Genomic DNA, 26,657 nt, shown 5'->3' with positions numbered 1-26,657 from the left:
GGGATAGGACAGTACATCTGGGTATGGATCAGAGTGCTCCAGCACCCAGCTCTCCATTTCTCTCTGTTTCTCTACATCAAACTGGCATCTTTCACCATTTCCATCACACTAAAACAAGTAGAAGAGTTTCTTTCATCCACACACTCACACTAGATTGTGAGCTTAAGAATGGAGAGCATGTCCTCCTATTAGAATGGAGATACAGACATCTAATAATGCACTAACATGAAAGTACCCATCTATCCAGAGAAATTAATTTCATACTGGGTTAGGGAACACATTAAGAACCCTTTTTATCTGTGCTGTGCTACATTAACATTAGTTTTTCTTAATTTAGTAGATCATGAAGCCACAAACCACAAAGGTGCAGCTCCTTCTCTAAAACATCTGTGTCAGGGATTCAAGTTCACTGAAAATTGTCACGATTGAGTAAACCCCACATCTTCAGCCAAGACAAAACCTCCAGCTATAAACACAGGAAATGGTCACAAAACAACACCGAGGACTCAATGCCAATTGTGACATGTACCAGGAATGCTGCTGCTTCAAAGCTGAGACCAGGGTTTGCGTCAGGCTAATCTTGGCCGAGAGGCTCTGCCATCAGGATTAAGGATCAACTCTTCAAATCTGCCTCAGCAAACGAACCAAAGGCAAACATCTGTGGCTGTGGGATGTTCAAACACTGCATGGCAAAGCACAAAAGCACAGCAGCTGCTTAAGGGTGGAGGACAGCTCTGTAAGTGAGCGGTCTCCCAATTTCTTCATGCTCCATAATCAGGACGCCCAGGAATATGTTCCTCTCCACTATTGTTCCTCCTCTCCTCACCTTTCCTAAATCACAGCTCAGTTTGCTAGAATACAGCTTCCTGCACAGCCATCCTGCAATGAGGAAGGAATATAGGAGACAAGGGAAGGAAACTCAAAGCCTGAGTTGGTGGTTTTGGTGTGACAGGATGGTGTCACAGGACCATGTCACTGGGTACCTGGCTCTGCAGGTGATGAAGGACAGGCTCAGGAACTAGGGGGGAAGGGGCAGGAAACATCAAAAACCCCGGGAATCAAAGGAAGATAACAGCTGAGCTCCGCTCCAGGAGAATCAGTCGCCCACAGGCCATGAGCTGGAGGCACATCTTAAGGAATTCATTTAGACTAGACCTGAACACCACACACTGCTGAGCACAAGGCACACGGACACACAAGTACCTGCCTGGCTTGCATGACCCCTCCTTAGACCTACAGTGTAAAAGATGGCAATGGTCACAGCTCATAAAAGCGGCTGTTCTTCAAATATCTGAGTGGCATCAAGGCCACAGCTTAGCCTTGTGCCTTCCACTCATTAGCCCATCCACTCATTCTATCTTGCAATTTAGTACTGCATTCCTGGAGGCGAGGAGGCAGGATATTCATTATGTATCAGATGCTGAACACGAGGCAACAAATTGGAGCAGTCAAAAGCGCTGTGGATGATTAATGATCATTGTTAATTCTAGAATTAATACAGCCCAGTATCACAAATTATTCAAAAGAATAATAGCCTAACAATAATTTCCCATGGGCTCCCCCCATTTTAATTAAGGAAAGTCTGAAGTCTAAATCTTAATCCTGATATTCACCTTCTAAACATACTTTAAGAAGAACAAAGGCACACAAAAGTAAATGCTATTCAGTCTGGGATTTCTGCCTACCTTTGTGTATTAGGGTTTGTGCTGGGAATAGCAGATTCTCACCATTATAATTCCACCAATATTACTGCTAAAGAGTTGTCTTCAAATCTTGGAAAGACACAGATCTACGTGCACACAGTCTGCACACAATCGTCCCCAGTGCACACCTGATTGCACTGCTGATGCCATACTATTTCAACTAACATCCACTGTGGTTCAGTAGTATAAAGCTGATATGTAATACTAGCCACAAGTTATCAATATCTAAATCAAAGCACATGAGAGCAGTCAGTAAGGAAGCGTTACTATGCCCCACTGCCAGTGGAGAACAATTCTGCCTTGGACAGACAAAGATCACTGAACGTGGTGAACCAACAAGTAAATGGAATGGTGATTAACTCCCCTTTGTCTCCTTCAATTGTAGACTTTTTATTTTAGACTTTCGGGACACTTGGAATACTGAAAAGCAGTTACAAAGCTATGTACAGCTCACTAACAGCAAGGGCCAGAGCTGGATAAAGCTGGCTCCTAACTGGCTAAAGTAAAAGTGGTGATCATTTTAACTTCTCAATGCAACCCCAATATAGATAGTATGGGAGATGAGCTGCAAGCTATCCATGCATCCCACTGTTCTTGATATGCACAGTAAGCAATCAAGATTACCAAGCACTCATGCTCCCATTTTATGACAACAAACTGAGGTTTCAACCTGCGCTGCCCAGATCTGCAGTGCCCACTGAGATTCACATTTAAAGGTCATCAAGACAACGACTCCTGATCCCAATTATCCAACTGGAACAAAATCAGCCACGGAGTTGTTTATGAATCACTGGTAACAGTGACTGCATTCTTAAAGACAAAGGAAATAGGAGCAAATAAGTCACTACATTTTTCCAAGAAAGGGTAATTCACAGCAAGAGAACTTCAAAACACCTTAAGGACAACATGAAAAATAGTCCTACTAGCTGTGAAAAACATGGAAATAGGATAAGATGCAGAAGTGCAAGATAAAGGTACACACCTGATGATTTCAGCTACAGCTCCTCTCTGACCTCTCTGTCAGAGTCCACCATAACGGCAAAAAGGCCAGCAGACATTAATCAGAGGACAAACTGCAAGTAAGAACAGCTGCTCCTTGCTATCACACTTCAGAAGCTAAGCAATTGTTTGCATATAGGTTTAGAAACAGAAGCAAGGTAACAAGGAATACTTTTGGTAAAAGAAAATCACAGATTAAAAGGGAGCGTGTTACACTGAGGGACAAAAGGCACACACTGACAAATAGGGCCCCAAAACTATGAGTAACACCAAGGATGCATACAACAGTGCCTGAGTGACTTCTGGCATGACTTACAGCCATGAGTGGGGGCTGAAGAAAGCAGGCTGCAGCAGCCTGTCACTGAGCCCGTTGAAGCTCTGGTTTGGCACCACAGAGATTTTTCCCTGCTGGCACAGAGCCCCTCCATGCAGGACAGATGATGAATGCTCCATGACATGCTGAGATGAGCTGCCTCAGCCACATTAGTATGCCTTGCATTATTAATTCTTCAGTCATTGCCACAAAACGTTTTATCAATAGCTCAGAAAAGCTTCACAACCCGAACCAGAATCAGCAACGATGCTCACTCTATCTCCACTCTGAAATCCTAGGCATTTTCTATGAACTTACAACAAAACAGGACAAACCCCTCTAAGATGCATGCCTCACTTGATTTATTCTTTACTGCAAGACTACACTTGGTTCAAAGGATAATGAACGTGATAAAGTAACTACCCAAAAGGAGGGAGGTCTGTTGCACTCAAGGTACATGACTGACAAGAGTCAAACCCAACCCCACTGGACGTGCAGTAGGCCCAATGGCACCAAGCAGCCTGCAAGGACAGCTGTGCTGCCCACTGGCCCTAAGCTCAAGCTTTTCCCTCTCTTCAGACTTCTGCAGTAAATTGCCAAGAATGCAACACATCACAGTCTCTATCCTGGACCACTTTGACTGGTAACACCAACACCAAGCATGAATCCAAAGGTTCCTAAGGGGCCTTCCTACAAGATAAGGAGGCAGCACTACCGTCTCAAAATAGTGAAACACAAAAAAGGCAGTTTCCTCAGCTGCTAGCTTATACAGAACCACAGTTAGAAAAGTACTGGCATGTCCAAACCACCATAAGAGGCAATGCCTCCATATCAGGGCTTATGGGGCATTAACAGGGCTAAGGAGCATTAGCTCTGGAGAACTTAGTTAAATCAGGTGGATCTTCTCTACTGACACCAGAGGAAAGCTTTAGCTGCGTTGTGCAGGCGGTTCTCAGCAAGTACTTTTTGTACGCTACAAGAAGACACGTACTTTGCAGTATGTTTCCTCCAAACCGAGATGTCCTATTGAAGTCAGATGGAGGTTGCAGCAGTTTTGCAGTAGATGAGCTCTAACCCGAAACTTTTGTTCAGCTTTTAGGTGCTGACACATACAGACCTCACAGACGGATACAATAACCGCATTTGACATGCAAATGAGTGACTTTATTGTGGTTTTATCAGATACCGCTACTTCAAAGTGACGATCTTTGTTTGCCCTTTGTGCCTCAGCATTTGCACTAAAGAAGACAATTGAATCCAATCTCAAGACGACAGAAAGCACAAGCATGAGGCACAGGAGAATATACAGGCACGGGTGGCTGCTTTCCTCAAGTTCACTGTTTTCACAGTCAGAAAAGTGAGTCTCTTCATTCCTCCCATATGTGACAGCGGGCAATAGATTCAACAAGAATAAGCACTTGGAATATTGTAAAACGGGAACTACAAAATGCATATGGCACACCCACAGCCTTGGAAGAGGTTTAAATACATTTAGGGTAAATTTAGTTATCTCTTCCCCGACAACTTTTAGTCACCAGGAGATTAGAGACCCCAGGCTCTCACTCCTCTAGTGAAGCTGACTGCAGGTATTGCCGTTTCTCAATAAAACAGGAGTTTACATATTCCTAATAAATGACACATCATCTCACAGCATCTGTAAATGTTTTCAGACAGAATCCCGTGAGATCAATATTTATAATGCAGTGGATGTTCTTCAATAGCGGATGCATCCAGTCCTTCATCTGGTGAATTTTCATCATTCAGTTATAGGGAGCAATCAAGCAAGACAGAACAAACAGGCTGACAAGTTCACCACCAGTCACTTCAGAAGAAGGTATTCCAGGAATTTACATGGATAGTTGTAAAAGCAATTCTACCCCAAACCGGAGATCCCTCTGGGGAAGAATCCCAGAGACAGGGTATCCATACATACACTTTAGACACCTACCTCACACAACACACAAGTTTGGCTGCCATCTGCATCCTCAGTGACACATCAGAGACTCCTCAGTCCCTTAAGCAGGTTTCATCCTCAGTAACCCTGACCAGCAAGGCCAATACTTCTGGCCTGCCCTCACAGCACACCTTACCCAATCAGAGCACACAGATACCCAAGTTAGTCACCTAAACCTCCTTTGGAAACAATGGTGTAGAACACATCATTACCAGGGTGCAGTTCACCTTATCTTGACATGCATGGCTAAAACAAACCAGGAGGCACTTGAGATACACCCCTTGTTCTTCATTAAGAATTGCAGAGCATAGATTAAGTTTTCCCTTAGTAAAGCAATGGCTGTGCTGAGATGAGATTAAATCCTCTTTTTTTTTTTTTTTCCCAAGGAAATGAAGGAAGGGGTCTATTTCATTCATTAATAAATCATTGATAAAGGCAGGAGCTCCAACAACCTCACATGAGCACTACAGAGTCTGTAGATACTGCCCACATTGCCAGGTGGGCCTTGAATGTCTTTTGTCAGCCCCAGCACTTTTCCATCCACAGTTCATCACCGTTCCTTCTTCATCCACTCGGTTCTTACTTAGATGACCTTATATCCAAAGCAAATTAGAAACTACTATTAAAAAATACAACAGAAAACAATACTGTAATGCTCAACACATTCCTTACATTGAATTTCACCAGGAGAATCCAGCAACACGCTTCCATAAAGTACTCTAAGCAAAAACCAAAGCCTCACACAAACCACATCTTTCTGCCCTAACACACAGCATTCAGTCTGCCATTGCTGCTGGGTGAAGAAGGGAGGCAGCAGCATGAAGGACCCCTGGGAGACACAGTCCATCCAGGCATGGGGCAGCTGAGGACACTGCAGGCAGCAGGAGGGGGCTGGAGAGCAATGATCCCCCACACACACACACATACCCAGGGCCCCACAGGGCAGAAAGCACAGACACATTCCTCATCCCTGCGCCCAGCAGAAGGGGTAACACTCAAGGCCAGAAGCCACCTGGAAGCACAGCAGAAGCAGAGCTTGCTTCCAGCTCCCCACTTAGCACAAAGGGAGGCAAATTTCAATTCACAAACAACATTCTAAAGATCACCGCACAAACTTACGCAATCTATTCAGTGCTACACAAGCTGCAAGTCTTATTCCAAACAGACACAAGCTCACCAGTGATTGGAACTTCAGGATATCTGAAAAGCACAGAAACGTTATTGTGTTTGATATCCACGTGGTCCTCCTTAAACAAACACCTGGTGCTCAGAAAGACGGAAACCTGGAGTTCTCTGAGCAGAACCTTTAATTCTGGCAGATGGGACACACATGTCATTGCTTGTGGCCTCCCCGATTTCTGTGCTATAACCAACGTGCGACACAAAAATACACTCTGGAGGTTTAGAAACTTCAAAATCTCATCATACAAACGGGTCACACGCTCCTCTTTGTGTTTATGCACACAAAAATGCCAGCAGAAGTTTCTTGTAGTGACTACTGAGTGCACGTTATTCTCTCGTAAGAAAATCAAGTGCTCTTCGCTTGTGCACTGAACACTGCCGGGCTGCATATCCTGCACAAAGCCACACGCAACTATTTTAAATCCCCATGACTATTAATATTCTAACTCTAAAAACTATTCATCAGTGCCGTGCTTGCACACCGCACCATTCAGCCATGTGAATGTCAAGCAGCGAGCCTCGATCCCAGAAAAAGCCCTGCCACATCAGCAGGCACCCAGCCATCTCTGACAGGCCTCTGCTCAGATCCTCCTCTCAGGCATAAAGCACCCAAAGGAAATGCTTTGTAGCAAATTATTTTCTTAGCCTATGCTGGAGCTCTGTCAATTTGAAAACAGAGAGGGCACCGTTCCATAAACAAGGCAGCTCTTGCCCCTGCAGAGGAGCGCTTGGCAATGTAACAAACAGTGTGTTTACCCCAGATCTGAGGCCTGGCTACTTTTAATTTTCACACATTGAACGCTACCCAGAAAATAACTGTTCTACTGAATGTGTGAGGACTCCCCCAAAGAGATCACGAGGCAAAGCAGCGTTTAATCCGTGTTACTGTAGTCCTTAAAACTGCATGCTTTGTGTTCATGATGACACTACCTGCTATTTGCTTTGCTCTCCACTTCATCCTTCAGCCACATAAAGGAGCGGCAACCAACGCAGGATTTACAGTGCCCCGCAGACAGCTGAGGAAAAACTCCTACGGATATTAAAATAAACACCACAGACCACGGCTTTATTTCCTCCAACACCTCCCACTATGGGCAGCTCCATTTGCTGCTGTTTGTCGTTCAGTCTGCCACTCTCCAACAACAGCTGCCCATAGCACTACCCAAGCACATGGGCACCCCCAGCACACAGCACAGTATCGGCTCAAAATTACCTCCACAGTCACCACATTTAAACTTCTGGTCACACTTTAACACTGAATTCTGCATATACAAGTGAGTTAAAACAAAAGTCTATCAGAGTTGAGTCTTTGCTTCCTGCCCATATAAACATAAGGTGCTGTAAGACATCACATTAATTAACCACACGTCTGTAGTTTTGCACTCCCCAGTGACACTGGTGCACTCTCAGCCACTCACAGCACTACAGCAACTGATACAAGAACCCAACCTGTCCTGTGTATAAAGCTGACTGACAGATCCTTCATCTTTCTTACTTCCTTATTCTGCAACATTTTCCAGACTGCCCTGCCAAGTTCCTCACAACACGCTTTTCAGCCCCAACACCAAGAGCAGAGAGCTCGGAGAGAGAATTGCTTTCAAAACTGCTCTTGGAAGAGCTAGATGGGACATGAATCTGCTCAATCCCTCCCTCCCATGACGGTTGGGCCTGGACACCACCTCTCCCGGTGTCTGGAGGCAGCTGCCATGTCACAGTACCATGCCAGCCCCTGCTGTGCCACAGTACCGTGCCAGCCCTAAGAAGAGGTAGGCTACATTCTGTGACAGGCTCCGTTCTGTGGCAGGCCAATGTGAGTTGAGCTCAGCAAGGCGCTCTGCTCCACATCCCCATGTGACAGAGCACTTCCTGTCACGTGGGGAACAGATGCTTGTTGACTAAACTTGGTTTATACCATACAGAGTAGAGAAAAATGACCCTAAATGTAGTAATCTCTACATGGCACAAGTGACCTATTCAGATACCGGTCCTAAATCAGCCTCTCAAGGCAGGACATGCAGTGAGCTGGTCTCCCAGTAAGCGTTAAGTGATAATTTCATGCAAAATGAAGCTACCAAATGCAGAGATGATTTCTTTCAAGCTATTGCCTTCTGAGCATTATGAGCTCGCACCTACAAGGTACACTGGTCTGGAGGCAGGAGTGATCAAATGCAACACCTACAAACAAAGCTTACAGGGCAGATTTACAGCAACAACAACCATCAATGGTTTTCAAAGAACCCATTCACAGTAGAATGTGACACATTTATAAACATAAGATACACTAAAATCAAACCTAAGCAAATCACATCCTTCATCCTAGAGAAGAGAAGCAATCTTGTCATTCGCACATCCCATTCTTCCTGTTCTGCGTGCAAGACAAGGGATTCAATCTTATCCAAAGGCAAATGAGCTGCATCAGATGCAGCTGGAGGTGAAAGCAGATCTTTATTTCCATAGCAGGAGCAATCAGACCTTCCCAGCACCTCCCTGTGCTGTTCTGCCCTCGCAGAGGCCCAGCCTGGCAGAATCACTCTCACCCACAGCTTCAGTTGCATCTCCCCCAGGTCTGCTCAGACGGCCCACTGAAGAGGATACACCATAGCCAGCCCTTCTACTCAAACTGTCCCTTCACTTATTTCCACTATGAATGACAATTGGCAACAGTTTGTTTACATCCTTTCATCTACCTCCTGACTCACCATCTGCTCTGCAGCTGTGTCTCAGGAACTCATCTTTCCCCTAAGAGCACACGCTCACCAAAAGAGAAACAAAAACAGAACCTTAAAATTCAGCAACAACGACAGAGTAACAGATAAGGATGGGATACTATCCCCACAGTTCAAACACTCCCCTGATGTGTTGTAGAGATCGGAGTAGACAAACGCTTTGGTTTCTTTCCAACAAGCTCTAACAAATGCACACATCACAAGGAACAGAACTGGGCTGTTTCTATTATTTATCAAGACTGTCAACTGTCACAGCAGATCCATTCCCACGTCACCTAACCATACCTGTCCTTTCTAGAGATTCACATTCAAATCAAAGCACGCTTCGTTTATCGGGAGATCTGATCATTGTAGTAACAGGAGCTCGGAAGGCCGTTCCAATAAACTCTGAAATTCTCATTGTTTAAAGATAAGGAGAGAGTATTATTTCACAACACTATTTGCGTATTAAAAAGCACTCCAGGAATTCCTGATTACACACAAGGAACTTGTCAGCGCAGCTGAGGTCCTGCTGCCCAAAGGCTGCTCCACGGCCCCTCCCTCAGCAACTTCTTCATCTGCTGGGAAGTCACCAACACGCTGCGGGGGAACTGCAAGCACATTTCCTTGCTAACTCAGTGGTTTGTGCACGCTTCGAGAAAGGGAGTCGTGGAGGAAAAGCACATGACTTCTGTGCGATTATCTGCAGGGCTTCAAAGGAAGAGTGCATTTAAAAGAAAGAAAGAAAGAAGAAAAAGCAAAACAAATACGATCAGATGAGCTCCAATTCACAGCCTTTTCTATTGTCCTCTCAGAAATCAGTTTCTCAACCTCAAGTTCCCAAACACAAACACATTCGGTATGACTCAGCTCACAAAGCCAGTGATGCAACAAGCTGCCCTCGCTTCAGTTTTATCATCCACAGATTCCTGTATCCACTGGGAAGAAGAAACGTGCCTTACCAAGACACGGTACACCACACATCCAACGTGAATCCTCACATCCATTATCAATCATTGCTTCAGCTACAACTCGCGTTATTTTATATGCATCTTAAGTACTCACAGACGGCCCTTTGATTCAAGCAACTATGGCATTCCCAATTAACAACTCAAAGCCTGTGAGAGAGCAGCACAATCTTTGTGAGAAGCAGACAAACAAGGAAGCCGGGTGTCCCCAGCTGTATGTTGTAGTAGTATGCTTTAAGAGACGCTGCTCCCTGCAAAAAGAGGGATTTGGTGACTCACAAACTCTGATTCACGGACTTCCTTCCAGTTGTCTCCATAGCCGCAGATGTGTGTCTGTCAGTGTGCTGTGACACCTCCGTGCCCTGCTCACTCCCGACAGGTTCATTTAACCACTCCAACAGGTGCAGTGGTGTCAAGGAGCGGGGACTGCACCCACCTGCCCAGCAGGGCCAGGAGACAGCTGCAGCTCTGCTTCACCTGGAGGAACACAGCGCGGGGACGCTGCTCCCTGCAGCAGCACTAAGGCTCCTGCTGGCCCTTCCTTATGTCAGCACACACCGACACTCACCACAACCCTCGCAACCAATATGCAGGGAAGGCTTCTGAGGACTCTCATTAGGCGAGCCATAGGAATGCTGAGAACAACCAAAGTTGTAACAGTAAATACTAATCAATAATGAAAAAACATAAATGTTCACCCCCACATGAAATACTGCAGGATTGCTGCTTTGTGGTTTTAAGCAAAGGGCCCAAATGTTGGTAGAACATTTTGGTGGCATCGATTTCATCATAAGGTCTCCCGCAGTTTCTCCAAAGGCAGCAGTGTCTGAGGCTGTCAGAAAGAGCACCGTGTGTTACAAGGCTGTGGCAAAGGGTTTCTCAGTTTCTCTCCTTGAAGGAAAAGGCTCAAGAGTGGAGAAAAGGAGAATTGAGGAGTAAATACGATGAGAACGCAACGTAACTTGAAGAGATAGCACGCTTCTGCTTGCAAATCTCAGCCTTGATTTATTGCTTTCTTAAGCGTACTCTATAGCTAACAGCTATCAGTAATCAAACAGAATGACGTCCAGTCCTACAGCTCCATGATTCAATACAGCCGCTCTGCGATCGCATTGCCACCAGATGGGACAGACGCAGACAGGAAACATCAGAGCACGGAGCGCACAGCCGTGACAGAGCAGCGCCCAGTCGAGACCAGTAACAGGGAGCGCGCCCGGGCCCGACCGCGGGAAGCTCCACCGGAGCCGCCGGCACGGAGCTGGCTGCCGCGGCGGGCACGGGGCGACACGGGCAGCGGCAGCGGGGCCGGGCGCGGCCGAGGAACCGGGGCCGGCCCGGCGGGACCCTGACCGCGCCTCACACGGCCGCCTCCCCGCGTGTCCCCCGCTGCCCCCCCGGCCCCACACACCTGAAGCGCGGCGAGTCCTTCAGGCACTCCTCGAAGTCCACGGTCACCTTCATACTGCCCGGCGGCGGGGCTGCGCTGCGGAGTGCGGGGCGAGGCCGCGCCGAGGCCGGCGGCCGGGCGGGGCGGGGCGGGACTGGGCTACGAGGGGGCGGCGCCGGCAGCAGCACTCATGGCGGCGCGCAGGGGCCCGGCGGCGGGGGGCGGCCGCTGCGGGGACGCCTCGGCGAGCGCCCCTCAGCCCTCCTCCCGCTCCCGGACGGAACTGACGGCCCGGCCGGCCAACAGGAGGCGGCCGTCATCGGGAGCGGCCAATAGCGGCCCGAGGTAGGCGGGGATTCGCCGCGTCGGCGTACGGCGAGAGCGCTGCGACCCGCAGGAACAGGGGAGCGGCTCGGCCAATCGCAGGATGGAGGAGGCGGGCACAGCAGCAAGAGCTGCCAATGAGTGCGGACCGGGAGGAGGGCGCCAACCACTGCGGTGCAGCGGGGATCGCTTCCGCATCGGGCTCCAGAAATGACAGCTAGATAAGCCAATGGGAGAACAGCCAGCGCCACTCGGCTGACCTCGTTGCCACGACGACCCGGCAGCCCAATGGCAGCTTAAGGAGGCCGCCGCGCCGCTTCAGGCTGAGCCGCCCGTCAGTCACTGCGGCCGGCGGGAAGGGAGCTGCCGCCTCTCGGGAACTCAACGTCCCACAGCTGGGGGCGGTTACCGACCGAGAGGTACCGTGGCGATACACCCATCCGCACTGTAACCCCATCAGTGTCACTCGGCGGCAGCCACTGCTTTATTCACGCTCATTTGCAGAAAGCTCACACCTGAGAACGTGCGTATCTGTAAAATAACTTCCATTCCTTTATTCAAACGTCACATGTACAGTGGACAAAAACGGTTTAAAATAGATCCATATTTATTTATATGGAGTTTTTGCGACATACCGAATTCGGACTAAAATTAAGATATACACTGTATTTCATAACCAAGCTGAAGCTGAAGTGTATACTTTGTGTAATAAAGCCCAGGAACTATTTTGAGTACTAGAACATTCACCAGTCAAATCCCGTCGCTGTTTACATCAACGTGGATGTTCAGAGCCACTCTCTGCAAAGGCCCTATGACTGCGCTGTAAACAAGTATGTGAATTAGGCAGTTTCCCTTCTATATCCCTTCAAACACCCTTCGCTGTACAAAAGCAGCTGCTCTACGTCTCATTGGATGCAGAAAGATGTAGACCAGTGGTTTTCAGTATGCAGCTTACAAACCCCAAGTGAACAGGTCACCGGCGGCGCTCCTTACACAGAGAACAGAGTCTAAACACAGCCCACCTTCAGTCCTGATGTGGATTTCCCTTCACGGCTGTTTTTGGTAGCACAGGCACTCTCCATGCAACTGGAAAAGACTAAAAGTGTGAAACGAGTCTACAGAATAACAGCTGATGTGGTTTTAAGAAAAGAAAACATCCAGTGGAAGAGAAAGAGACAGTTTAAATTCCAAGTTCAAGTCAGCACGTTTCCAGTGTAAAACACTCCCTCCACCAGATGTTAGTACTGCCTCGAGTCAAAAGCGAAGAACCGGTTCCAAACACCGCTCTGAAAAATAACACAACTCTTCTGCTAGAGTCTAGGAAAATACAAGGAACAACACACTGAAACCTAGTTTAAGAGGTCAATGTCTTATCATAGTATCGTGCGAGTTGGAAGGGACCTTAGAGATCATTGAGTCCAACCCCCGGGATTCGAGCCCTCTGTGTAGCAGCGCGGCACTTCTACCCCCTGCACCACGGGGGATTCGAACCCAGGCAACCACTGCGCCACCGGGGGCACACAAAACTGTATAAAACTGTTATAAAACTGTAAAACTCAAATCCCTTTCTCAACTGCTTAACACACCTGATAAATAGCTTGCATGTCAATTTGATATATGCTGTACCCTTAAGCTCCTGAACCCCAAGCTCTTCCGTAAGAGATACCACACTTAGAGCGCTGTCAAATAAATAGTGAACAAACAGAGAGACTGTCCGTGTTTCAAAGCATGAAGAGTAACAGTACATTACGCAAGATAACCAGCGTTATACATACAGGGAATGCCATTCTGGTTGGACAGATTATGAAGCAGTATTCTCCATGAAATACTAGGCACAGGAATAAATCAATTAGACAGGTTTTTTTTTCTGCCTAATGGACAAGTCTAAAATTAACAATCTTGGCAACACAACATTGTAACTGATATGCTTCTTAATATTTAAGAGCCTTAATTGCAAAAGTCATGAAGCAGTGTTTATGTTCGTGTCTCTGACAAGCAGTTACAGTTCTGGACAGATTTCTTCTATGCTGCGTGCTCTGCTTTCCAGCTGGTCATGAGTAGCATGTGCTGCATAAGAAAGATTACAAAGAGTTAACTATTCACACTTGTATATTTAAAAAGCAAACCCCCAAGTATCACTAAAATATACTCCGGAAGTCACTTTTGCTTCCGCAAAGGTAAAGCTTGCAACCTATTTTAGCAACTTCCAGTTTCAGGGTGCAGATACCTTCAGAGTAATGATTTCACCCTCACGTTCTGAAGTAATAGTGCTATTGTTCTGCACACCCAACGCTGACCGCTTGCTACCTCTGAAACTGAGATGACTTAACCCAAGATTTAAGAGATCAATTTGCAGAACTAACATACAAGGTTCCTGAAACACCAGCAAGCGTAGCACCTTTCACGTCAAGCTTCAATTCCAGATGAGGCACCTCAAAATAAGCTAATAAATGAGGTAGCACGGTCTGACGCACCCTTCCGCTCACAGTTCTCAAGCAAAGAACATTCATAAGTCAGAGAAAAAATTCCTTTTTGTTGGGTATTGGGTAAGTGCCTGCGTGCACCTGGGGACAGTGGGTGAGTATGCTGTGGGGGATGGCTTCACGGGTGTGGTGTGAAGTGGATGATGAGGACCTCGATCCGCTTATTAAGTGGATGATGCGGAGAGGTCTGGCTGATGAAGTTTCTCACTGTGTGAGTCAGTCGGCATTAGAGAAAGCAAGCAAGGAGCTTTTTGAGAGAGCTTGTGCAGGGGATGAGGAGGCGCAGAAGCTGCTGCCTGCCCTTGGCGCTCTTAGAAAGTTAACTAGATCGGCCAAGGGGGAGCAGGAGCTATGGTGAGCCACCATACCCAACACCTCGTTGGGGCCTATTGATTCCGAGGGGGAGGAGGAGAAGACTCAGCAACAGGAGCTAGGTGATTGAGAGGAGACAAAAGAAGGAGACTCAGTAGAAGAGCTAGAGAAACTAAAAACAAAAATCACTGGCCCATCAAGGCACAAGAATGCATTCTGACTGGGTGCGATCTGATTCCTGAGATAAATGCCCGTAGATTGTGTTATTCAGTGCTAGTAGGTTGTGGAGCTGGGGGTCTCCGGGTCTGCATACACACTGTTGGTTTGTTGACCCCATACGACCCTGGAGTTTCTGGTGGATACTGCTGCAGATGTTGCCACACTCCCATTGTGATCTTGGCCTGGAGAGTGGCCGCTGGAGCCAACAGTGCAGTTTGTGGGAGTGGTGGTCGGGACGGTGTCCGGGGTTGTGGGGGGCAATCAGTGTGTGCTGGTGCCGCTTGCTGCATGGCTGCGGTTGATCGGTGTGCCGCTGCTGAAGTGGCACGTGGGCGGTTCCAGCAGTCAGCATGGTCACTGCACAGCATGTTTCATGTTCCAGTTATTGTTGCATGTGATGTTGTACAGAATTGCCCAGGTTGCCATTCAGCTAACACGTTTCCTGCAGGGGTGAACCCCAGAGTTTTGAGTTGTCACGGGTGCACCTCAGGAGTTAAAGACTGACAGTGGCCCAGGATATAGAAGTGCACGTTTTGGACACTGGTGTACAGCTTGGGGCATTAACATACCTTCAGCATTCCTGGCAACAGCACCGGCCAGGCTATTGTGGAGCGTGCACATCAGACTCTGAAGAGGGGTCTTCATGCGCTTAAAGAGGGGGGAGGGCTGGAGGGGCCTGAGCTGTGTCCACACGTTCTCCTCCTGTGTGCACTGTTTAGTTTAAGTCATCTAGAGAATCGGATGGGAGACCATCAGCTGACTGAACGGACTCCAATAGGTCAGGTCCTGATCTGACCTGACGGAGGGCCATGGCTCCCAGTCTCTATGCCACTCCTCAGCATGGGCAGGGGATACGCCTGTGTTGGGACCCCAAGTGGGCCCCGCTGGCTGCCGGCATGTTGGGTTAAGCCAGCACCAAACTGCAGCTGCATCTCTTTGGCATGTTATTGTGACGGCTTAATTGTTCTTTGCATATGTTTAATGTTTGATTTCTTTGCGGAATAGCCTTAATGTGAGAAACACCTTTGGGGTAACAGGGAGTATGCAGGGGAACCTTTACAGGGGCTTGCAGATGATAAAGAAGGGGGAGATGTTGGGTATTGGGTAGGTGGTGCCTGCGTGCACCTGGGGTGGAGTCAGGGAGGTCATGAGTGTCACACAGGGGCGGTCACCTGGACCACGATATAGGGTTTGTTGCTAGGCATTAAACTGGTACTTTCAGCGTTACGCACTGTGTGCGAGTCCCGTCTGTTCCCCATGTGCTGAGGCACGGTATGTTCACACGGCAGCCTTAACTTGTCGCCGGATCAGGAGGCGACACTTTTCCTTATCAATTTTCAAATGAAAAAGCCCACTGACTCCGCCTATTATTTGTAAATAAATCAGCTGCATCATGCAAAGATCAGAGAAAGCCATATCTGGTCCTTCTTAAACAAAGCCAGTTAGGCTTATGCATAGAATCAGACTTGGTTCCAAGTGCAATTTAACAAGCAAATAGCATGTCTGACAAGCAGAAACAATTTGCATATACTCCCAGTCTTTTGATATAAGTCATTTTTACAGTGATGCTCACTATAGTTAAGAAAACACAATGTATTCTGTATGTCAAAGTCCAACAGAACACACCCAGTCAGCTGACAGCTAAGTGGGTCAACAGTATCTGAGCAAGGTTATTGTAGCAATGAATGCTAAATGAACCATAAGCAGAGAACAACAGTGGTACTGCTTGTCAGGGGATCTGCTATAGATCACAACCTTGTATTTCCTGAAGACAGATTCTGTTGTGTGGTAGAAAACACGTCTGCATTGAAATCCTTACACTAAATCAATCTAAATGCGGAACCTTTCCTTCAGTGATTTCAAACTGAATTTTTAAAGGAAAGGTGTTTCTGAATAGGAACAAATGTCACTACTTTGCTGGCAAAGCCCATCACATTGTTCGTAGAGTCATAAATAAGGAGTAGCCAGAGAAACATCACAGAAGCTGAAATGCTGAAGCAAGCAACCTTAACTTTAACTTTCCTGCTCTCCAAAAAGCTTGGCTGTCAGAATCCACATGTACGAGATAAGGTATGGCTACTTAAGGCAAGAAAGGAACGACCCATCTATTTAAAATACTTGGTAGCCTGAGATGAAAACAGGCATAAATGTGCAAACAGTTCTCACCATCACTGACAGGACTGGCCATCTTCATGTCAATCAGCAAGAAATCTCAGTCTGTAATCAAGAAGTGCAACTTAAATTAGCAGATTCTGTGGTACCTGACAGAAAACTTCTTAAAATCCCATCTCAAGTCTTCAGCCCTTTCCTCAACAGAGACATAACAAAAAGGAAAATCTGCAGTGATCAAGACAGTACTGTTAGTTATACTGGAAACAAAAAAAAAAAGGTAAGAGTTAGAGGGCAGACAGGAGCATTGATGCAAAGAACCACAACGGAATCTTCACTGATTAAAACCTTCCAAGTGACAAGGGGGTCCCAAACTGCCCCCAGAACTTCTCAGGAGCCAGCGGAGCCCCGCAGTCACAGCAGTTACCAAGAAATGTCTCATGCCACATCTCTGGAGTTATCTTTGGTGCAAGGGAAGCCATGCTATTCCACTGGAATAAACAGACATTGCATGTCAGCTCTAACAAATGGCAGTCATGTCACCACATGATCTCTGCAAATTTGGAAGTCAATGGGAAAAGAAATTATTAAGCTGTACCTACATGCAGAATAAACCTGATATTTCCTCTGCAGTTAAAAGAAATGTCGGAGCTGTTAGTTTAACAGAAGAAAACCAAAACAAGCCATCACAAGAGTCACTGCCTGCAACATCCAACACACTGAGTGAAGGAAACTCTCCTCTGCTCTATAAGAAACTCTGTAAGAGTCAAAGGACTCTTTAAAAACCATCCACATGAATTTAAAACTTCCCATGTAGCTTCAGAAAGATCCAAAAACAACCTGACACACTTACAGTCCTAGAGAAGGAACTTCAGGAACCAGAACATTATTGGCATTTGATCCACTTCCATGAAGAAAACAACAAACCTGCAACAGTGTTTAAATATCCAATTGCCTAGCATGATCTAAAGTACAGATTAGCAACGAATCCAAGTAGCTGGTTTTAAAACTTGCGATTTGAAATGCTCCATAGCCAAAATAAATGAATAAATCAACAGTAACTAACTTCGGAGAGATACTTGAGATTCTTTTGCACCCCTTGAATGAAAGTCAGAGAATAATCAAAAGATACCATCTGGGAAAAAGGGATTCCAGTAAAATTTTGACACTACTTTAATGGTTATGTTGCTGAACATGTATCCCAGTGTAGGAATTTCTTAAAGCATGAGCAGTGGCAGGAGACAGTTGTTTATCAACAGTTCTTAGCAGATTCCACTGTTCTTAGAGCAACCCTGCCACAAAAAAAAATTGCATGTAATCAGTTTGAGGGCATATAGTTCATCAGCCAATACAGAAGTGAGCCCAGTACTTGACCTGTAAAGACCTGATCAAATACAGAGGCCAAACGTTATGACAGCTGACATAGAGATTAGGAGATAACAAAACACCGGGGCCTGTTAAGCAGAGCATCATAAAACAGAAGTGAAGAATTGAGAACCACATCAAATTAATGGAGAGTGTTTCTATATGCCACGTCACTGAAGTGAACCAGTTAGTTAACAGATTGATAAACTGGCATACAGTCATATTCATAGAATCTATTGGCCACAAGTAGCCTAAAATTGATAGTTACCAGTTGTGGCTCAGAAGCTGTTTATGAGCCAAGGTGGAATGGACTTCAGCAATAGAGATGGAAAAAATACTGCAAAGGTGTGCCTTCTGTTCCCTGGAGAATGCAGCTGGAGAGCGGAGTTGCCTCTGTTTTACAGCACAGTGCAGACAGATGGCAGCTTCAAGCCACGGAGAAAGGTCATAATGCTGCCTACTGGAGTACTCTTTTCCCCTGGAGAGTGAAGTTCTAGTAAATAGCCATCATAAGGCGTATGATAAATTACCATAGAACTTTGGTCCATGAATGGGTCTCAGACTCACATACAAAAAGACCCTCTCAAAGCCATTATGCAGGCATGAGCCTTCCTGTAGGATATAACGGAGGTAAACTGTGCAATCCACGGAGCTTAAAATACTAAAAGTCAATTTGGCAAATCACCTTTCTATTTAGTGGAATTTAAACTTATTTCGGAAGAATTTCTAGTTCACACAGTTGTGAAAAGCAAATGTGAGCAAAGCTAAACCCATGCAGCATCTTCCCAAGTCTGCATGCTGTTCTAATGCCTCATAGCCTTGCCAAGCAACAGATGAGGTTTACAGATTCCAGATTCATCACCACTTGTCTCATAAACATGAGATGTTTCTTGGCATTAAAAAACCAGACATGTTCAATGTGCTGTTCCAAACAGATGTGGGTACTAAACAGATGTAGTTATTCACCAGAAGGCCACCACAAAAATCACACTTCTATTATACAGCCCCAGAGAAAAGCTTAAAGATGGCAGAGAAGGCTCCAAACCAGCTCCCAGCCAAGGGTCCCAGACTTTCTTCCAGCAGCTGTGCTAAAAGGTTCACATCCCATATAGAAATTAACATTACTGTTTACGGACAATAGCACACTGAACTCTTAAACAGCTTTAAGTTATAGCAAGACAGGTAACAGCTCATTAGATATACTGCTCTCAATAGGAAGGAAGGATTCAAGCTAGTTTCCCAGTGCTGATTACAGCATGAGTTGGGAGGGTAAAGGGAAGTGCACCATGACACAAGGTCAGGCTCTCTCATGTGGCCACAACTTTAAGCATCCTCTACAGGACAAACGTCTCTTTAAAAAGGATGCTGGCAACTTCACTACCAACAACCAGTTATGCTGTGGAGACAGAGCTGGCCTGAAGCAGAGATGTTTGTTTTTCTGTTGTGCCATTACAAATGAAATCCCAGACTAATTAACGATACTGATTGTTTTGGTGTCACACTACAAATCTGCCTATCAAGATAGCATGCAGCATTACATACACACTTCATTCTTTCTGTTCCTTCTCACACGTCAGTGTATTCATCCCGACAGGTAAAAGGACAACCAACACTTATATGTGGTATTTGATTAATCAGCACCTCACCATGTTCGATAGCTTCTGTATTCATTGTTTCTTCATCTGGAGCATCACGCATCTCTTCATCCTCTTCCTCCTCCTCGTCCTCATCCTCACCATGTAGTTCTTTTGCAATTAGCTGTCTTGCAAGTTTGATGTTTCGTCCTTCATTGTAGTGCATTTTCCTCTTCATTTCAAACTGTTTCTTTTTTTCTGTGGATAATGAAATCCAAAAGCCAATATGTATAGTTATTTTTTACTTCTAATATCAACTATTATATTTTTGGAGAAATACCAGTATCAAGTACTTTGTAGGTCTGTTTTATTCCTACCATGAAAACATATTGTCTGTATGACCAAACAATCCTTGTTGTTAAATAAGTTTGACTTTAAAAAGTGCAGTAATTAATGGACTGGAATGGCTGAAGGGCTCTTAAAAGAACTGCCTGCAAGCATGAGGAAGTCTGAATCAAGAGAAGTAAGTAGTAATGGTCTAAAACATTCTGAAGTTTCACAAACCTTTTTTCCAAGGAAACTGTAGGGCAAACTAAGACATACTGGTGGAACAGAAAATCAACTTCTGCAGAGGTCCAAACACGGCTCCTGGCCAGCTATCAAAAGCTAGCTGTAAGAGGTACGTTCACTGCACGTAGAAGAAAATATTCTCCTCTTCCCCCTAAGCCTGAAGTTTCCCTTTGCTTTGTACATCCAACACCCCCAAAGTAAATTTTATAATTAAACTTTGTTTATTGGTGACCCCAACACTGTTTTTCTCTTCCTCTAGAACTGTAAAGTTACACACTCAAAGCTGCTGACTAGGGCCAGGAAAGATGAGAAGCCATAGCTAAATGACACACACCTGAAACCTTAGAAGCTGAACTTTATTGTTTTCTAAGTTAGCGCAACATTACTGCATGAGAGAATTTTATTAGGAATAACTGATATCCTGCTGGATCCATCTACCAGCTGCTTCGAAAATAATAATTAAAAAGAAAAACAACAAACCGACCCAAACCTGTATATTTGCAAGCAATTAGTAGAGTCTTAATTGCAGCAGTACTGATTAAACTGAAGAATTCAAGAGGAATTCTTATACATTATACTTGTTACAGTCGACTCCTCATGTAAATCCCAGAGCAAACAGTTCTGACCGAGCAACTGATCTGCTTGTTTCTAATCTTTTACTTACCCTTCAAAGACTGTACACCTCTATTTTCAAATCACAAAATTACTCTTAGCCATTACTTTTTATACAATAATCCTTCCTACAGAATGGCAGAAACTGCGTGTATTAAGAAAAAAAAAAATCCAACAACAGCAGAGACAAGAAAAAAAAATATATAATAAAAACGCCACCGACTTATGCCCACCTCGTTCTTCAGGTGTTAATTCTTCTTCCTCTTCCTCCTCCTCACTGCTTTCCTCCTGCCTTGCTATAACCTTGGGTCCTTTACCCTCAGCTGCAGCAGCCAGCCTAATGAAGATAAAAACTATCCAGTTTACCACTGTATGAAATGCACAGGATTTCAGAACGTCATGCAAATTTGGTTCATTATTTTTGCTGTACTTATGTATATTAACGATCTGCAAGAGATTTCAAGTACCAGTGGGACTATCAACCCAGAAAACCACTTTGTTTGACAACAGCCAAAATTTGGCATCTAGATAAAAAGGAAATATCCTTCCAAAAAGCAAACCCCCCCACCAGAAAGAACATGATTCTAACACTTAGTCAATCTTCTATGACAATACTTACTTCTTACTCAACACATCTGCTCTTAAGGGCTCATTTGATTCCGAATCACTCACTGCATCTTCATCGTCATCTCCTACCATGCTTGGAATGCAAACAAAGCCTTTATCAATTATTTGTTGCATAAATTCAATTGATGAAACAATCAAAACATCCCAGTGCTCAATTAAGAGACTCTCGTAGTACTCTGAAAGCTTCCCAGATCTACTTAAATATTGATGAGTGGCAATTTATATTCTAGTACATAGATGATAACTATTAAAAATAAAACAGAACAAATGAGACATTAATTACATGAGTGAAACCTGGGATACGTACACCTTTCAGCACACACAGACCTCCAAAATGGTACTGACAGTCCTTCTTGATAGCTATAAAACTAGTACATTGCACATATTGAATAGGATAGCACAGTAACTAATATGTGATGCAGAAAGCCTAATTCACTGCAAAACTACCCTGCTACTTGCATCATGTCAGATGGCAACTCAGGAACCTACCTGTGATAAGGAGTACTCGGCTCATCTATTTTCATCAAGCCGTAATCCTTGCCCGCTGGATGGTATGTAGCTATGATATTCATTTCGTCCCACTTCTGAGATTTTTTACTGAAACAAGAAAGCAAAGTGGTTTTGTTTTAATCCCTTAAAATCAGCTCGTTGTGTTCGGCCACAGAAAATGAACACTGAGAATGACTTTCAGCCTCTATTCTACACTATGGAAAAAAAGCATTGTTAAGGCACAGGGGCACGTTCAAATTATAAACGTGGTTATTAAGCACCACCTCACACAAACTTCTGTGGGTCGTGACAAATTACCATGGTGACTTACCTTTCCCTAACAAGTCACAGTATTTAAATGAACCCAGTGCTCATCAATTTGTTCATATACCTGTGCATATCTTCAAGAGACCACCAGTCATGGCCACTCACCGCCCCATTAACCAGCTCCTTGTTACAAGTTACTGCAAACAATCATTACAACCCACAACACCTGATGCAAAGAAATAACCAACTTCCACTTCCCCGCTGCTCGGTGAGCTGCTGGCACTATCTGCAGAACCACTGCACAAACAATACCGACCAACAAATTACTTCCTGCACTAAAACTAATCGGAGCGAACAAGGTGGTTATTAATACTGCTTTTGTCATCTTAAATTGGAATCAAGAAACAGAACTGACTCACTGCTGTAACTAAGCAAAGGGAGTTTCGTGCTTTACACAGCCAGCCACCGGCCATGCTGCTTTATTTAGAATTTCCTCAGTTAGTCAGAGAATGTACCATTTTATACCATTTTATACGTATTTGCAGAAACAAAAGCCTGCCCAGACTGACACAACATGGAAACCACAAGGGAAGCAACTGCCTTGTGGAAAACTCCCCGCTCTGCTGGTCTAGAAGCCACTGAAAGGTTCCCTGGGCAACCTGATCCAGTGCCTGATTTAGTGGCTGGCAACCAGCCCACACCAGGGGTTGGATCTTCAAGGTCCCTCCCAACCAAAGCCATTCTATATAAGATTTAATCAACAGGACCTACCAGGTTCCACATTCTTTCCTAAAGCATTAACACGGCCTTTCCAAGAGGTGGCCTTTCCCTTAGATTAAACCAAGAAATGCAATCCTAGAACAGCACTGAATTCCACCACAGGTTTCTTCTCTCTGTAGAGGGACAGTTGGCTGAAAGAATTTGGCTCATGTATTCATATTTAAGTACTGACTGCTCCAATGACAAATGACCAGGCTTGAGTATGAACTCAGCCTCAGTAATACTGATGCTTTTAACCAGAATGCCACCCATAAAACAAAAGTGATAATGCAAAATCCCAAGGACATACTAAGCTTAGCCTTCATGGAGAGCTCTCCATAATACAATGGAAGGAAATGGAAGGGACAAAAAGAAGTGGAAGAGCTGATGCTGAATCCTACGTGTCACAGGCCTGTACTCTGGAACTGCAGACAAGTGAGCTCAGTAACTTCAGCACAAACTAACCAATGCCATAAGTTCACATACAAAGTTTCCTATCTATTTAATCACGCTGTGCAAACTGCAACACCAGGACTGCAATTTGAGTGGACAAAACATGAGTCGGAGTGCCTGCTCTGGTGAAGAGTTGTGAGCTTCACGATGACAAAGAGCTCTAGTTTAGTTTAGTCTGTCCACTATTCAACCCTACCTAGTTAAGGTTCTAAAAATCACTGTTTAAACACCAGCTGAACGGCTGCTCCAAGTTCCCGTGACTAACATACCATGAGCACATGGTTACAGAGTGCATGAGAATTTTTACTAGCCATAGCAGTTGGATGACAGTCTAAAGGGGGAGCTTAGGGAGAGAGGAAATATGACAGATGGGACACAGCCCCATCACACGCCCTAGTGCTCACTGCATTCACCCAGAGGACACCCAGGTCCACCCTGCATGAGTTCTCAACACAAAACCCAATCTCTGTCTCATGTACCAGCCTGGAAATTAGATGATTCAGAGCCAGCAATTCAGTAACTCACAAATACAGCACGGAAGAGATTTTAGTGGCCCTGTTGTTCACAATCACATATTTAAACTTACATTTCAACAGGAAAAGCCTTGGCTACGGAACACACCCCAGAACACAACTTAAAATTCAGCTGGGAAAAAAAATGATCATGAGTGACAAAGAGACAAGCTTGTCATCTCAGCCCTCTGAGGAAAACAGCATCACAGGAGGGTGACTAAGTGCTCTAAAAACACACACCTCCCTTGGCTGCCTCCAATTCAGCATGCTTAAGCATGCCATAGCAGCCTAGCATTAACAATAAAGCTTAGGACCATCACCACTAAACACTTCCTGACATCCCTTCAGAGGGCCAGGTTCACATTTCTATATGTGAAACAGACTCTCCCTTAGTAAAATCAGATTGCAAAGACAAAACATTCCACGAGCGTTCATTTGCATTCTTTCATGTCTTCAAATATATAAATCATTTATTTTAATACCACAAGCCAACAGGTCAGAGGTTTGTGCTGCAGCATTACTCAAAGGAACACATTGCCTGGCTCTCTTACTCCAGCTCCAACAGTTACTTACAGGACTACCCAGCAAACAGGGCCAAGGAAATGCATCCAGCTAAATGGAGCTACTCTGTACAGTGCCATCCCACAGAACCTCCAACAGGAGTGTGAAGGCAAGCAATACTTCACATCTGGTTTGCTAAGAACGTCTCTACCATTGAGCCACAATCTCAGCTCTGCAGAAGCTGTCCCAGTGATGTCTCAGCTTCACCAATTTCTCTCTTGAATCATATCTTCATTAAGGGCATCTTCCAAAGAACATTAGCACTGCTAACAATAGCACAAGGCTGATGATGAAAGTACACGAGAGCTCTTCTGAACACGGTACTTTAAAAGATGACAGCTGACACAATGAGCTCCTTTATCTACAGCTATTTTTAAAGGCGTTCAGATTTGAATTTCAATGTTAGAAAGAAGCAGGGAGGCAGCTGATAGAGCCGCACTAAGAAAGCGGAGATGTTAATCTGTGAGCCCATTTGTTAGTCTTAGAGGAAAATAACTGCAGGTAATTCTGTCAGAGTACAAAATGGTGCTACTTCTGACCAAACCAAATCACTTCAATGAAGAGCTGCCAACCAGAAAATAACAGCTGCACACAGTCTAACTTGAAATATCCCACTCTGATCTTCCCAGGAAATTCTCTAACACAACGTGCCAGGTTTAGGCAGTGTCAGTGTACTTCAACTCGCACGGCAATTCCAGGATTAATCTAACAACGCATTCATTGACTCACATCAGAAAACACACAACAGAAGATGGACTCCTGCCCCCTTCAGTGCCAAACCAACTCTACCATATCCTCGGCTCAGCAGCTCGTACTCTAACTTCTGCTCATCCTGCAAGGCGGTAGAAAAGAGACTCCAGAAAAATGAAGCAGAGGCTCCCAACAGCCAGTTTTACTTTATGCCTGATGTCAGAGTCAGTTTCTTCTGCTTATATTAATGCTAGAGAAGAGAGGGGAAAAAAAAAAAAAAAGCATTAAAAAGGGACAACTTCGGTATGGCAGATTCCTACTGACATTTAATTCTGCTATCCAACACATCACGTCACTCCTTCTGTTGCAATAATATCTCCTTGGAAAGCAGGAGCCCTTAACACAGGCAATCGAGCAGCTTTCTGTCCTATCCTGCAAACTCGGATTGTGTTAATGACTGACCAGCCAAAGGGGAAAAGGAATTACCATGATATAGAGAAGACTGTTTATGACTATGGGGTGCAGGTGAACCCGTGGGAGTCTGGGAGTGATGTCAGCATGTGCTGGGGGCTGAGATCAGGCCAAGAGCTGCAGGTCTTACAGCCAGGGGCAGCTGCCCAGCTGCAGTGCTGCTCGTGTGCTCAGACTAACAGTGTGTTAGCACTGCTCGGCTGCACGCTGTTCTGCTGGGCACCAGGAGCTTCCCTGCGCTTCACCCCGCAGAACTCCCGTCCTGCAGACACTTACAGACCAACAGGTGCCTCGTAAGGAAGCTGAACATAAACCCGACACGGTGAAATCTATTTCCCAAACAATACATCGAACTGCGGCAACCATGAAGTCGCCCCGCAAAGAACCGCCTCGCGTCCTTCAGCCGGACAGCGGACAGCCCTCCGCGCTACGGCTCCGTGCCCTCACCGCGGCCGTCCCGCCCTCCCCCGGCCGACACCCCGCATGACGGACGCGCTCGTCTCCCTGAAGGCCCCGCGCTCCCCGGCGGCTCCTAACGCAGCGCCACGCTCCGAGCCGGCCCCGCACCGCCACCCCGCCGGCCAGAGCGCGGCCCTCACCCGTGCTCGTCGTCGTCGCGGGCCGGGCTGGCCGTCCGGACCCCGGACCCCTCGCTGGCGGGCTGCTTGCCGCCGCCCTTCTTCAGGATGCCCTTGATGGGCGCCCGCCCCGCCGTTCCCTCCGCCGAAGCGGCCGGCACCGAAGGCGCCTCCATGGCCGCGCCGCCCGCCAGCTTCCGCTCCCCGCCTCGGCCCGCCCCGAGCCGAGCTGCGTCACATCCGCCGGCGGCGGGCGAGTCTCGTTCCTCCTTCTCAGCAGCGCCCCCTGGCGGTCGGAGGGCTGCGGTGTGTTGCCCTGCCTGCAGTGCGACCTCGCGGCCGCGGTGTGGCGCCATGCGCCGATGGGGCTCTTGAGCGCGCGGGTGTAAAGGGGCGATGGCGAGAGCGTGGCGGCTGCGTGCAGCCCTGCGGGGCGGCGGGGTGCAGCACGGGAGCACAAGGCCGGGGGCA

General features: G+C 46.0%; 2 protein-coding genes across 7 annotated transcripts in view; both read right to left on the bottom strand.

Annotated features, from left to right (window-relative positions):
• Positions 1-11,433, bottom strand: part of ACAP2 (ArfGAP with coiled-coil, ankyrin repeat and PH domains 2) — a 52,876-nt gene extending 41,443 nt beyond the window's left edge. For all 4 annotated transcript variants that reach the window (XM_072344390.1, XM_072344392.1, XM_072344391.1 and 1 more), the window contains exon 1: positions 11,233-11,433. In XM_072344390.1, coding sequence (XP_072200491.1) covers positions 11,233-11,285 — 53 coding nt within the window. In that variant the 5' untranslated portion in view covers positions 11,286-11,433. The remainder of the gene's footprint in view (positions 1-11,232) is intronic.
• A 630-nt stretch (positions 11,434-12,063) lies between these two features.
• PPP1R2 (protein phosphatase 1 regulatory inhibitor subunit 2) lies at positions 12,064-26,557 on the bottom strand. 3 transcript variants are annotated; one of them, XM_072344355.1, is made up of 7 exons: positions 26,208-26,557; positions 21,896-22,003; positions 21,399-21,479; positions 21,013-21,116; positions 19,670-19,855; positions 16,716-16,766; positions 12,064-13,602 (listed from the first exon to the last, which is right to left on the bottom strand). In XM_072344355.1, exons 1-6 carry the CDS (start codon positions 26,540-26,542, stop codon positions 16,762-16,764), a joined length of 819 nt encoding a protein of 272 aa, XP_072200456.1. In that variant the 5' UTR covers positions 26,543-26,557; the 3' UTR covers positions 12,064-13,602; positions 16,716-16,761. The 3 variants fall into 3 exon arrangements, with proteins under 3 accessions (XP_072200456.1, XP_072200455.1, XP_072200454.1); XM_072344354.1 differs by lacking the exon at positions 16,716-16,766; XM_072344353.1 differs by lacking the exons at positions 12,064-13,602; positions 16,716-16,766 and adding an exon at positions 18,292-18,501.
• Positions 26,558-26,657: the final 100 nt, after the last annotated feature.

Source organism: Excalfactoria chinensis, chromosome 9, assembly GCF_039878825.1.
Source record: "Excalfactoria chinensis isolate bCotChi1 chromosome 9, bCotChi1.hap2, whole genome shotgun sequence".
In the NCBI taxonomy this organism is placed as follows: Eukaryota; Metazoa; Chordata; class Aves; order Galliformes; family Phasianidae; genus Excalfactoria; species Excalfactoria chinensis.
This window is presented reverse-complemented; position numbering and strand designations above follow the sequence as displayed.

Excerpts from the sequence above, each read along its gene's own strand:
- PPP1R2 (XM_072344353.1), bottom strand. The coding sequence starts at position 26,542 with ATGGCGCCACACCGCGGCCGCGAGGTCGCACTGCAGGCAGGGCAACAC. Across the intron at positions 21,117-21,398 it reads GCAGATGTGTTGAGTAAGAA|GCTGGCTGCTGCAGCTGAGG; the intron begins GTAAGTATTGTC and ends TATCTTCATTAG. Across the intron at positions 19,856-21,012 it reads ATTAACACCTGAAGAACGAG|AAAAAAAGAAACAGTTTGAA; the intron begins GTGGGCATAAGT and ends CATTATCCACAG.